General features: G+C 32.4%; 1 protein-coding gene across 2 annotated transcripts in view; it reads left to right on the forward strand.

Moving 5' to 3' along the window:
* Window positions 1-14585, forward strand: part of LOC126734345 (protein GPR107) — a 41277-nt gene that overhangs the window by 4179 nt on the left and 22513 nt on the right. The window contains exons 3-8 of one of the 2 annotated variants that reach the window (XM_050437939.1): window positions 1453-1601; window positions 1664-1823; window positions 1877-2313; window positions 2376-2595; window positions 2654-2931; window positions 9574-10093. In XM_050437939.1, coding sequence (XP_050293896.1) covers window positions 1453-1601; window positions 1664-1823; window positions 1877-2313; window positions 2376-2595; window positions 2654-2931; window positions 9574-9721 — 1392 coding nt within the window. In that variant the 3' untranslated portion in view covers window positions 9722-10093. Of the gene's footprint in view, window positions 1-1452; window positions 1602-1663; window positions 1824-1876; window positions 2314-2375; window positions 2596-2653; window positions 2932-9573; window positions 10094-14585 lie in introns of those variants that run through there. The other variant, XM_050437929.1, reaches the window with a different exon arrangement.

The following is a 14585-nucleotide window of genomic DNA, read 5'->3' on the forward strand; positions in this document are numbered from 1 at the left end:
GAATTTTTTCAATCTTAGACGTGCTAATTATCCCATGTAATATAGCTTAATTGAAGCTGCTGACTGGCACGAGGTGTTTGCCTCTTTTGATCCTAATGTATCTTGCGACAGCTTTTACAGTACACTTAATGAAATATTTCATAGAGCAGTTCCGCTTAAAATCGTTAAAAAATATAAATTTCCAGTCTGGTTTAATTCTGATATTATAAAAAATATCAAACTAAAGAATTTCATTCGAAAAAAACTCAAGAAATACAGAACTCATTATTATGAAAGTCAGTTTAAAATAGTAGGCGTGGTTCGTAGTCTCGAGGCAGTAGGCTTTGCACTCGTTGAACATGATACGGGTGATATTGAAATCGCCTAGTGATGTCGTTTACTACCGATTTCAGTATCCCTGTTCTTCTTTCGATTGCTCGTGCCGAAGTAGTCGGATCATTTTCAATTTCTTCTAAAACTTGATCGGTGAACATTAATAAATACACGATAGTCAGGATATCGGGCTAAATTCGGATATCTTTCTTGATAAAGATTAGATGCTGCTAGAGCATTTCCTCTGCATTCACCATAAATGAGATGCATGTTTGCATATTCTTGGGCGGTATACGGCAAGGGCATAATAAATGATTAACCAATAAAACAAACAGCTCAAAGAACACAGTCCACAGGAAAATTAACTCAAAAACAAATTCAAAGCAAAAGGTAACAGAAATGTTAGGAAACAAGCAAAAAAGTAGTTAGTTCGCGGAATACTGTAAACAAACGAAATTCCAAAAATGTTTGTTGTTTATTGCTATGGTGCTAAGAATTACCTTCGCTCTTGATTTTTTTAATTTTTAAGTTAAATAAAAACATTTTAATCATAACTTAAAAGTTTCATTTTTTTACAATGATATCATAAGGTGAATTAGGGTTATTTTTTACTATAACACAATAATAGTAAACTGTTAAAAAAACATTTAGGTAATTTTAAAAAGTAGATTAAATAAGCAAAGTTTTTAAGGTGTTAGCCAGGTTGCCGTACAATTTTTTTGGTCCAGTATGAGCGGTCAAATTCAAAGTTTAAAAAATAAAAATAAGTAATACTTTATTTTAGAATAGATTTCTTATTAAATTTTTTGGTCGTTTAATTTAATGTTTGTCTTTGATCAGTAAAATAAAAGAGATTCTAAAAGAGATTCTAAAAAATATCTATTTTTAAGGCGTGACAATCGAAAATCTGATCCAAGAGTAGGATTTTGGTGACTTTCACTAAAGTGCCAATATCTCGAAAACCATCGATTTTTTACTAAGGTCATTTTATGTTTTTCTGGGTGCTTATGAGTTGCTCCATCAGCCCCTTTAGTATTATCGTTGACTTTCCGGACACCCTGTATATCGACTTTGATTGTTTCATACTTAGTTAAGTTGATAACAATTTAATAAATTTTATAATGAAATGATTTATTTTAGTTTGGGTTCAGTTTAGACAGAACAATTAATGATGGGATGAATCCATACCTTGACAGCCATCAAGATGTCTGTATTTTGAAAAAGAATATTACTAATAATAATGTTAATGAGGAATTCATATATATCATATTGGACTTATTAAATGAAAAGTAAGTCAATTTACATAATAGTCAGTAAGAAATTCTCAATAAGTTACAAATTTTTTTATTAGGTTGCAAGTAAAATGTGGAGAACACCAACCTTCAACTGCCATACACATATATAAATCAAAGGATGAAATGAAAACTAAAACAACTGCAAACTCTTGCAAGGATCTAAAATTTGAAATTAGTCCGTTTACAAATAAGGGAAAGACACACTACAATGCTTCTGTAAGTTTTTACTAATATATTTTTTTGGTTTTTAATATAATTTTCTATTACAGTTTCTTATGTCTGTTGAGACATTAAGAGAAGAAGGACTCTACAACCTTTTCTTTCATAGCTGTCCCAACTACAACCCACATACTGAAACGACTGTAGACTTTGACATTGAAATTGTCGAATTGAATATAAGAAATTATCTGTCAGCTGGAGAAATACCCTTACCAGCCTTATTTTGCTTAATGTCAATACTATTCTTCTTGTCAGGGATGTTTTGGGTGTTTTTGTTAAGACAATCCAAGCATCCTGTATTTAAAATTCATTATATGATGGCGGTTTTGGTGTTTTTAAAGGCAATATCCTTGGCTTTCCATGGAGTTAATTACCATTACATTGAGAGGCTCGGTTTCCATCTAACTACATGGGCTATACTGTTCTATGTTGCTCATTTGTTAAAGGGAGCTCTATTGTTTGTTGTTTTGGTGCTTGTTGGAACTGGGTAAGTAGTGTGAATAGGTAAAACAAATGGAAATTGTAATTGATAATGAGTTTTTTTGTTAGTTGGACTTTTATAAAACATGTTCTTACTCCAAAAGATAAGAAATTATTTATGGTTGTGATTCCTCTGCAAGTCTTGGCAAATGTGGCTGAAATAATATTGGAAGAAAGTGAGGAGGGAGATAGAGAATATTTGGCTTGGAGAAACGTTGTCATTTTGGTGGATTTGCTGTGTTGTGGGTGTATTTTGTTTCCTGTGGTTTGGTCTATTAGGCATTTGCAGGTATGTTTAAATTTTAGTATGTTACTGCTTTTGTTAGAAAACATATGTGATTTGATAGGAAGCATCTGAGACCGACGGAAAAGCCGCTATAAACTTAAAAAAACTGAAGCTATTCAGGCATTTCTATGTGATGGTGGTGTGTTATATCTACTCAACAAGAATAATAGTCTATTTACTGAAAATCACGGTGCCCTTTCAATATGGATGGCTGCATGAAATGTTCAGAGAAATGGCGACCTATGTTTTCTTCGTTCTCACCGCCTACAAATTTAGACCTGCCTCCCATAATCCATATTTTTCATTAAATGAAGATAGCGATGATGAAGTGGATGAAGTGTAAGTAAGATCAATCCATCAATCAATATATTCGCTTTATTGTCATAAGAATCAACATGTTTCAAAGCTGTATTAAAAGAGTAAAATATACAGGCGTACGGCTAAAATAGCGCCTAAACTATAGCGAGTAGAAAAAAAACTTATGTGACATGGTTAAAAATTTGACAAAAATCTACAAACTAAAAATAATTTTGCATATACAGGGTGCTTCAAAAATAAGTTACGGAGAAATATGTAGTTTTTTCAAATGGAACACCCTGTATTTAATGGCGTTATCCTTTTGAGGACAACAAGATCTTTACACTGATCCTTATTTTTAAATTTTATTACGGCGTTGCCACGTAATCCGTGTTTTTAGGATATTTTTAGTGTTTAATCTCAGTTTAATATCAGTAAATTCTTAACTGATATTCGATTGACTTATGATATATTTTATTTAGAAGTTTGTTATATTTATCTTGGTGTACTGCTCATTATGGAAAAATAACTAATTATAAATGGCACTTGGACATTAAGCATGATATCTTTCTGGTCAGGTATTAATCTTAAATTATTCAATAAAAAAATTCTAGATTACAAAGATAAAACAATAACGTCTAAATTCGGGATGTAGTTTCAGAAATTGGGAAAAAGTCACAATTAGGTTCATAGAGGTCGAGTTTAGTGTATTTCAATCTAACTTTGATTTTATTAATAAGACACATTTTTTTAAAAATAATATTCTGTTTATTTTAATTATTGTTTACTAAGTCATGTAAAATTTGGCGACTTGTTTCCTAAAACCATTCTTGTAGTTTTGATTTAAAGCGCTTTTCTTCAATTACATTTTGAAGATCATATGGCAATATGTTAAACGTGTTAACGCCTTAGGACCAATAAATGTAGAACATCTTTGTCCAATATTTTTTTGCTTTTTTGGAACTTTAGCTTTTTTTCCGCGATTTCTTGTAGCATGGCGATGAGTTACTGGCTCCAAATATATTTTATTTTCTAGAAATGCTCATCAGCAAATTTTGTATATATAATTGTCTTAGTCGAATAATTTGGCCATTTTTGTATGTTGTTTAGTGGTTTAATATAAGAATCTCTAACTCCTCTCCAGCTGGTTATTCCGTAAGCAAGTTGAGATTGTATTTGCGAATAGTAAATTATCACCAAGTATTGAATATCTAAATAAGTCTTTAGGTACTTAAATTTGGATACCCGGCCTCTGAGCTTTTGGGTTACGTGTTTAATGTGAATATTCCATTTAAGATTTTGATCTACAATAATTCGTAAATATTCAATGATTTCTGTTTCGGGAATTGAGTTTTTTTGATTAACCACTAACGGTCCAATTATAAGATGTAAAACAATATGTTTTGTTTTCTTTAGTTTAAGTAAATATCGGCTATTCTGAAACCAATTTGAAATATATCCAAAATCTTTTTCAGCAGTGTATTTTAAATCTTACCACGTAATTGCCGTATACAAAATTGCAGTATCATCAAAATAACTTGCAATCTCCCCATCGAAATTTATTTTTAAAAGACTTAATATGTATTATAAAAAGTAAAGGACCTAATAACGTTCCCTGAGGGCCCCCACAAGTAACTTTACGACTATTGCCCTGTACTTCATTTACTTTTACATACTGATACCAATTGGTGAGGTAATTTTCTATAAATCTTAAATTTCCAAATTTCCTCTTATACCATAAGCCTTAAATTTATTTAATAGGATTTTATGGTTTACGGTATCAAATGCTTTCGATATGTTTAGGGTAGACCGGGGATAAAAGTGCCATTTCTAGTAAAAATTGGTTTTAAAAAACTTTGAGAGGTCACTTTTTTCATTTTTGGTTCCTGTGGTTATACCTTAAGTTAAGGCTTGCCACAAAAATCTAACGTGAAGAATAACACTGGTATTATCAGTTTTTATGGATTCTGGTAAATGACAGTTTTTACCCCATGCATGGGGTAGAAAGTGACGCCCATGGGGTAAGTTGTGCCGTGATAGAATAGAATAGAAACTACGTTCAAATAAAAACATAGGTGGTATACAAAGCCCATTTGCAGAAACTGCTGTTGTAAGTGTTACATTTGTACCCCTTTCGCCTAAAGAAACTTGCTTGAACCCTTCACTCCTACAATCTTTGGAGGTTTCAAGACTGTTGAAACTCCAGTTTCATATGTATTCCATATGGAGGAAGCAGTGAATGAGTAACGCTCCAAAACATTATTTAATTTGTCGAAAAAATCGGTTACATTTTTCTTGTTAAAAGATGTTGCCCTTCCCAAACTAGTGGCCTCAGGTGTTCGAATAGAAAGTCGTGGGTTTCTTTTTAGAAACGCTGCAAACCAGTCAGCTCCCGCTTTTTTGTTTTGTCGCCATGAGTCTGGCATATCTTTATTAAATTGGACTGCACACTCGTATGCTAGTCGACGCACTTCTTTTGAAATTAAACCGCAGTATATTTGTGCAGACTGTGTTAAATATTTACTAAGGGCTGTCTCTTCGTCATCATTAAAAACCCTACGTGCTGATATCTATATCCAAAGGTTGTGTCTGGATCGGTGTTGCGTCGCTGAATAAATCTATTCAAAGAGACTCTACATATCCCAAAATCAACCGACTTTATGGACTGTCCATTTTGTGTAACAAGATCAGCTGCGTGATGCATTTCTTCTTAAGAAGTTTGCCCCCTACAGTTTTCCTGACATAAGTTCTCATTCTGAAAAAAAAAATTAATTAATCATTCTGCATAGTGGGGTAAAAAGTGTCATATAGAACGTGTGTGGCACTTTAGACCCGAACTTGTTTTTTTCCCAAACTATTAATTATAACAAAAAAAACTATCTGAAATTTGAAGATTTGGCAGCACTGTATGAAAATAGAATCAATAAGGTATCAGAACAAACTTACCTGGTTTAAATTCGATGAAAAATAGCTTCTTCCGAACAAAAAATATACTATGGCAAATTTTTATGTAGTAGGGCACAAAACACAAAATGATGCGTCCTTTCGCTTACACTTTATATTTATTTAATAATTGACAAAAACTAAATCTAGTATCTACTAAGGGCCAATTTTACAAGTTTGAGTAAACACCAAACTGAAGATTAGTTTGACATTACTGACGTATATATCTAATGATATAAATGTCAACAACGTCAATCTAATCTTCAGTTTGGCGTTTACTGGAACTTGTAAAATTGGCCTTTACTAATTTATACTTAGAATAATATTATATATGCATAATTAAGTAATTATAAATAATTATTTATAATTCCTTAATTCGGCAGGAGGTTGCCACTCCCAACAAGTTGTGTTTCTAATAACCTCTTTGGTTAAAAGTAGATTGTGGCATGTTGCTGTTTCTAATAAATTTCTATTTTTTCTTTTAATTAGGTTAAGACTTGAAAACATTCTTTCAGCCGCAGCGCTCCCATGTGGTAAACACAATATATTTTAAAAAAAAAGAATACAGAGAAAGAAACATAGGTTCATTTAGAGAGTTTTTTATTAGGCCCAATTTAATTACAAAGTTCTCTATATCCATGTTTTTTAATCTTTCCAACGACACATCAGAAAGTGAAAGCATCCGCCACTCTTAATTAATTTCTTTATATTTGTCTGTATGAACCATATTAGGGAAATATTTTACAAAGGGAATAATGGAAAGGGCTTTTTTATCGGAAAAAATATTTTTTGGATCTATCCAAGTTAATTTCGTGTATAAGTCATTATTAAGAGGAAATCTTTGTTTTATTTGGAAAGCCAATTTTATGTAAAAATTTAGGCAGTTTAAGCGAAAGTTGTGTAATTCGTTTTTATCTATTGGGTTATTTTCAATAATTTCCTGTACTTTTACCCCAAAATATACCGCCTCTAACGGCAAAAAATTAGCAGGCTCTTTGATATGAATTTTATCAATAGGCGTAATGTTAATGTAGTTTGAATTAAAAAAAATTGTTAGAATTTGTTTATAAACAGAAGAAATTCGGGGCAGCAATTGATGTAAACGGGGCTTTTCTGTTTGGAATTCGATATTAATTGCGTTAATTATTTTGAGGCTATAAGATAGAAATGATAAATACATTTTCGTAATTTTATTATTAAGTGCTGATAATATGTTATTAATTTTTGGGGAGGATCCTTCATAAGCAGTTTCGGTAAAATATAATATGAGAGCATTATACTGCTCTAAGACTCTGTCCGCAACTTGTTGTAGCGACAAACACCTTGTCTCAAAAAGTCGTAAAATTTTATGTGGTTTCAGCTCACAAAAAGCTTGAAATTCTTTTAAAGCATTCATTCTTTTTGAACTGTGAGAAAAGTGAGCATAAATATCTTTTATTAATTCGTCTAGTTCTTTTAGTATTTTAGCACAAGCATAAGATGAACATAAATTAAAAGAATGCGAACTACACCCTAGAACGACTAAGTTTGGAAATCTTTTTTTTAAAAGAGCTTGAACGCTATTAAATTGTCCCATCATTGTAGCACAATTATCGGCTGCAAAACCTGCCATATTTTCTATGTTAAGTCCTGATGATATAAGACAATTTGTAAAACATTCGTAGATTGAGACAGCTGTAGAATTATCCTTAAGCTCAAGGAGTCCTAAGAAGGCATCCACAGTCTTGTTTTTAAAATATCTTACCAGAATAGCTAAACATTTTTTGTGGATACATCAGTGGTTTCGTCGATGATAATTGAATAAAAATTTTCATTTGAATCAGCAACAACTTGTTTTTTAGCGTACGGACCAATGCATTCATTAACTAATTTGGTAGTTTTAGTTCTGCTGCAAGAAATTCCAACGGCAATTTCCGAATCTGGAAAAATAGATTTTATTAACCTGGGTAAATGTTCCATGGTTTTAAATGAAATATCATGTTCGGCTATAAAAGCTGCTAGTTTCAGTTCTCCTTCTTTAATTAGTTTGTCATTCTTGCACAGAGTTTTTTTTAAAGCAACGTCTATACTAGGTTGTTCAGTTGTTACCGCCTTTTTCATATTTTTCGTATGTAGGTCATTTTTGTCATGTCTCTTCAAATGGGAACGATTTCCTTTTATTTGCTTATTGCAAACTTTGCAATAAGGATAATTACTATTGGGACATTTTATACACCGTTTAAATTCTGACTCCCAGCTAGAACAATATTTTTGCACATACCTAGGCTTCTTTCGGCGATTTTCTGTCAATTGTTCATTTAATGAAGAGTAATCATCACTTGATGTTTTGTTACCCTGGTCTTCCTTATCTGTCGAAGTTGATGGCTGATTCTGCTGATCATCGTCAGTAGATTTTTTTAACCTCTTGACAAACCTGAGAATTAAAGAAATATTAGATTGTAGAAAAAAAAACAGATATATGACAATTTAAAAACACCTTAAGTATACTATATTAAATTTGTTATAAATGAAAAGACATTACAGAGTAGTGTAGTATGCTAAATAAATTTATTTTTATGATTATAAATCAAAATATTTAAAAACGAGTACTTACTTATCCATGTTTCTCGTTGGCTAAAATATTCTTCTTGTTTTAAAACAAAAGTACACACGCACAACCAGCGGGAATAAGTGGCAACAATTGTCGAATATAAGCCAGGCGAAAAATAAATAACAAAACCTAAATCGATAAAAAAGAAGAACGGGGAATCCCAGACTTCAGCGAGTCCACGTTATTGGCGGAGTAGAGTTGAGGAACAACGCGCGATGCGCGGGAACAGCGTATAGCAGGCTAGAGATGGGCGACTGGACATCGACCGATGTCACCAATGTGTATGACCAAAGATTATAAGACTTATTAGGAGTATTATAACTTTTGTAACGCCTTTCGCCCTTGGTCCTATTTAAAATTAAAAAATGTACTAGAATTAGGTCTATATATGATAAAATGTGCTTTTGTACTTTGTTCTCGAAAATGTATTAGAAATAGTACAAATGTACTCAAACGGCAACCCTGCTGAATGGGCTCGTCTGGCGGCGGTATAGGCAGAGAAAAACAAACTACGTGGTTTGTTTTTCTCTGGTATAGGACTGATCTTAGAATGTTAGTGTCGAGCGCATTTCGGTTAATTTAAAGAAATGGCGGCAAGTGGCACTTTCTTCCCGTGGCACATTTATCCCCGGTCTACCCTACAAAGATGCAAAGGGCAGGTTTATTTTTATCTAGAGCATTATATAAATCTGAAGTAAGCTTGAAATTTGCGTCTCCAGTTGATCTTTTTGGTCGGAAACGAAACTGATTATCAGAAATTGCATTAAATTTTTCGAAAAATTTTACCAATCGAGATTTTAAAATCTTTTTTATAATTTTGGATAGATTAGAAATCAAAGAGACCTGTCGAAAATTATTAACATCAGTATGAGATCCGCTTTTGTGTAACGGTATTATGATTGTAGTCTTCAGAATATCCGGAAAAACACCAGTGGTAAAACATAGGTTAATAATGCATACTAGTGGATTAGAGATTTCTTTGACCACTTTTTGGTATAGTTTCTGCTCTTATTTTGTCAAAACCAGGCGATTTCTTTTGTTTAAGTTGACGTATTGTGTTGTCCACTTCTAAATAGATTGTGTTTGACAAATAAAATGACAAATAAAATAAAAAACAAACTTTTTTACTATAAAATTTTATGTTATTTCAGCCTGACAGAGTCTGGTGCAACAGAAGGCCTTAAAAAAGTAAATTCACGTTTAATGAAAATCCCTATACACACAACTTTAACTGAGGTAACAGAGGAAGAAAAGGATGCCCTGTTAGGGCGCAGCGAGAGTAGTCACGAATACGATTAAATATAAGTCTGATTTTAGTACCATTTTTTTCCAATTTTAATTTGTCTCATAGTAGATACTTATTTGCTGTGATAGCATAATGGTTCATGCAGATACTAGCTCACAATTATTTAAATATGTTTGTTACGAAAAGTTGTATATAGTTTTAAATATTAACACAGATGTTAAATTCCTTGTGGAGAAATGTAAAAGAAACAAGTTTCTTCACTAATATAAAGATTTGACCACACGATTTGCTCATCGTACGGAAGATTTTTTTTTAGTAGGTTTTAATAAGATTAATTTTTTATTGTTGACTTAAGCACCTTATTGGTTAGTTAACTATTTATTAGCCATGTAAATCTTTATTAAGTAATATATGCATGAAAATTATTTTTGTCTATATTTCAATCATTTTCCTGCAAAGTATTAAGAAGATAAGCCTAATTGTAGAGTTTAAACGCGAAGATATTCCTTCTAGAAACGATTTTCGTTTGCATTGTTTTGCTAAAATGTAACACCTATCTTAAATCATTTCTTATACCTTAAGAAAGCAAAATTGCCTGGTCGTCAAAAAATCGTAGTGTCCAGGGGGTAATTTAGGGGTGGTTTTAAAAAAAATTACGAAAAATTTTTTTTGCGTAATTTACATCTACGCGATATGCTTAATAATTGGTGAAAGTTTTGTTTTAAAATTCCAAAAGGAAGTATTTTATTTTTAATTTTAAAATATCTGTGGAACACGCTCTTATATGGAGTTCATTAATATAAAACGGCCCGTACTGAAACATCGAAATTGCAATATCATTTACACGAACATATCTCAAGAACGGCAATTCTGATCGAAAAAACACATTCTATAAACGTTGGAGACTAAAGATCTGAGAATCAAATGTTTTTTGTTTTTTAAAATCCGATAAGTAGTTTTCTCAAAAAAGGCTAAAACGTCGAAGCATGTCGTTACGAGCGCGCTCCGCCGCGGACATGCGAGGAAGGTTGAAATTCGCATGGTAAAGCCGCCCTTATGGATTTTCAAGCACATACGGTCGCTTTTCCTCCAGCTTGCTGAATCATAAATTTAAGGGATTTTTTATTTACAGATTCCGAAATGAAATAATAGTGTTATTGTGTTGGTTGATACAAAATAGTGGTTATTAGTGTTGAGGTTTTTAGTTTTCATTGACGTTATATTATATATTTGAAAATATATTTACAAATATTGAAATGAAACTGAAAGCCCCTATGTTGTTATAATTAAACAGCTACATATAAAATATCTTAGTAATTCGAAAGCTCGCTATTGTAGCAGCGTAGGTATATTCCGCTATTTTAACCGAAAAGCGACCGTATGAGCTTGAAAATCCATAAGGGCGGCTTTACCATGCCAGCTAAGCGAATTTCAACTTTCCTCGCATGTCCGCTGCGGAGCGCGCTCGTGAACGACATGCTTCGACGTTTTAGCCTTTTTTGAGAAAACTACTTATCGGATTTTAAAAAACAAAAAACATTTGATTCTCAGATCTTTAGTCTACAACGTTTATAGAATGTGTTTTTTTGATCAGAATTGCCGTTTTTGAGATATCTTCGTGTAAATGATATTGCAATTTCAATGTTTTAGTACGGGCCGTTTTATATTAAGGAACTCCATATAAGAGCGTGTTCCACAGATATTTTAAAATTAAAAATAAAATACTTCCTTTTGGAATCTCGGAACAAAACTTTCACCAATTATTAAGCATATCGCGCAGATGTAAATTACGTAAAAAAATGTTTCGTCCACCCCTAAACTACCCCCTGGACACTACGATTTTTCGACGACCAGGCAATTTTGCTTTCTTAAGGTATAAGAAATGATTTAAGATAGGTGTTACATTTTAGCAAAACAATGCAAACGGAATGACACGATAGAATCATTTTTAAACTCTGCTATAAGCGTCAGGGCGTTGAAACTTATAGGAGATGAGTGAGTATCGCAATGTCATTATTCTGAGGCCATTTTATTAAAAATAAGACACTTTTTTGCTTATCATACATATATATTTGAATGAAAACAGAATGATAAAATTGTACAGAGAAACATACATCTGAACATACTTATAATAAATAATTTTATTTAGATGAACGCACTTTTACAATAATTCGTCAGTACGCAAAAATGGCTTTCGACTACAAGGAATGTTTTTACTGTATTAGCAAAGCAAAATTACAACTGATGTACTGACGAATTATCGAAGAATTATGTTTTATTGTCATATCGGGGCTATAAAAAGATTTCGCGTGAGTGTTTATATGTGTAATTAACGTACGTTTTAAAAATGTATTTAATTAACGTATAGGGAACATTTAGATAGTAACACTTTTTAATCGTTTACAAGTATGAAAAGTTTAAATTGATTACTTTTTATGAAACCAGTTATTAAAGGTAATATGATATCTTGTTTGTCACTGCCAGTTGTATTGTAGTCTGTTTATGTTAAATTTTAATATGTTTTTAATATTATTGATATAGTACGTTTTAGACGTTGCACTACAGTTATTTAGGGTTAATTTAAGAGTTCATTTTAGAATTTTGCTATAATTAGAAAAAAATGTTCTCAGAAGAACACATAATCCGATCAAATATATTTTGACTTGGTCAATAGATATTTAATTTCTATTCAATTGCCAACGTTTTGACAATAACGCGTTAATTTTTTGAGCGCTCAAAACACGATTGATTGATTGATTTGACGACAAACGATTGATTAATTTGATGCTTAAAATGCCATTTAGGAAGGTTCACATACTTCCTTCATGTAACTTTTTAATTTTTTTTTCTGGTATTACTTACAAAAAATCAAATAGTAAACCTGATCGTGAGTCGAAGAACGCAAGGTTTTTTAATAACATTTATATTGATACATTAACGGATTTTGGGGAATGGAAGGGCTTCTTTTGGTGCGTTTCTGGATGTACGAAGAGGCGTTTGACAACACTGTCTTCGCAGTAATTTGCCGAGTACAGAACTCGCTCTGGTCAGATAGCGTGGAGTACAGCGCTATGTGTCTGTCGAGCTTAATAGTGACGTTATTACTATTAAGCTCGATCATGGCAATGTTGAGGGCGCTGCGTTATAAAGGCAATTTACGGCCGAAAAAGTGAGTCTCACCAGAAAACAATTACTGCGCCTAAAGAGACGCAAAATCGAGTTAGTCACGAGTCTTTTAATTGGGTATTGGTACTTGGCAATCGGCGATGTCATCCTCACACTCAGCGAGGCTTGACAGAAGTATAGGGAGTCCTGTATCCACAGCGGCTTCCTTGGTCGCCCACTGCCTCTCCTATTTAATTCAATAACTTTTCAGCTTTTGATTAGATTCCGTTTATAAATAGTAAAAGAGTTATATTTGGAAGCAGATCTAATTAAACGCTGAATTGATGTTAAGAAAAATCAATATGTCGTTCTTCCACTCACAAACAATTTTACGTAAAAAAACTTGTTATAAATGGCTTTTTAAAAAAATAATATTCTTTTATTGCGAACCAAATATTATATAATGACAAAGTAACGTCACAAAGAGAAAAGAAAAAAAAATACATGTGCATCACAGAAAAAATTGTTGGTTTCCTAGGTCCGTGATGTGCACTATAAGAAATTTTAACTGGTTTTGGAAGCATTCTTGAAAATTCCAATTTAAAAACAATGTGGAGAAAAACAAACAAATACTCAAAAAGGCCCTATTGTGATAATTAAGTAAATGTAAAGGAGCAGTAGCGCCTGTCTAGTAACAAATCCATTTCTGCTCCTCTTAAAAGGACTGAAATATTGAATTAATTGTATATTTTGGGGTGACATTCGATAAGCCATCACCGCCCTGAATATTCCCCTTTTCCAAAGAACGCTGAATGATCCATGTCATCAGAATAATATTCAAAATTTGTTGAGAATAAAGAGAAGAATACTGTTTTTTTTTTTACAAAACACACCAAGTATAAATGAGGGTTCATGCCAAAGCAGACATGTCCCTTTCAAACACATATTATTTTTTGTAGCATTGCATTTGTAATTTGGTATGATATCGAAGGCAGGCTTTTAAAACATTTTCACAAAAAATATCCTGCATATATTTAAATTCAAAGATAAGTTCAAGGAAAACATGACATATTCCCATAGAATTACATAATTTTAATATTTTTTTACATTACCGACTTATTTTAGTCAGGTGATGTATATGGTTTGTTTATTTTCGTCAGAAAGCATCAGTGATAAGTAACCGTATTTGAGTGTGCGTGCGCTAGGGTAAGGTGGGGTAAGTTTACGAACGGGACAAGATGACGAATTTAATTTTGATGGAAATCATAAGCAAAAATCTGCAGTATATGTGCAAACCCTGTGATTTCTGGTCGGGACCATTATTCACTTATCACATTATTATTAATTCACTACATTCGAATGTATGCTTCAAATTGTGTTTACCAGTTAGTGTAAAAACATAGTGGAGCAGTTCAACTCGCCGCGCCTCTCGCCGTTCACTGAGCAGTTGCTGAAAGTAGCTTTTTGATTGGCCCTCTCAAGGTCACACATTATGAAGCACATGGCGGCGAAATCTTCTGACGTTTAGACTTTGAGTATAAATAATACACGCGGAATATTTCTTTTAATATGGACAAAGAACAATTAGTGCTGTTTATCGAAAACCCAAAATATGGGATCAGCGTCACAAATCTCATCATAACAGATATGTTTTGGCTAAGTGCTGGGCACGAGTCGCTGTGAGTTGTGGAATTACAGGTAGGCATAAAGAAGTTACGATAAAAACGTATAGTTTATTGGTATTTTTTTATATTTATGATAATAATTATGTGAAACTAGTCCAATAAGAATTATTTTATGTGCATCTAATGT

Source organism: Anthonomus grandis, chromosome 1, assembly GCF_022605725.1.
Source record: "Anthonomus grandis grandis chromosome 1, icAntGran1.3, whole genome shotgun sequence".
In the NCBI taxonomy this organism is placed as follows: domain Eukaryota; kingdom Metazoa; phylum Arthropoda; class Insecta; order Coleoptera; family Curculionidae; genus Anthonomus; species Anthonomus grandis.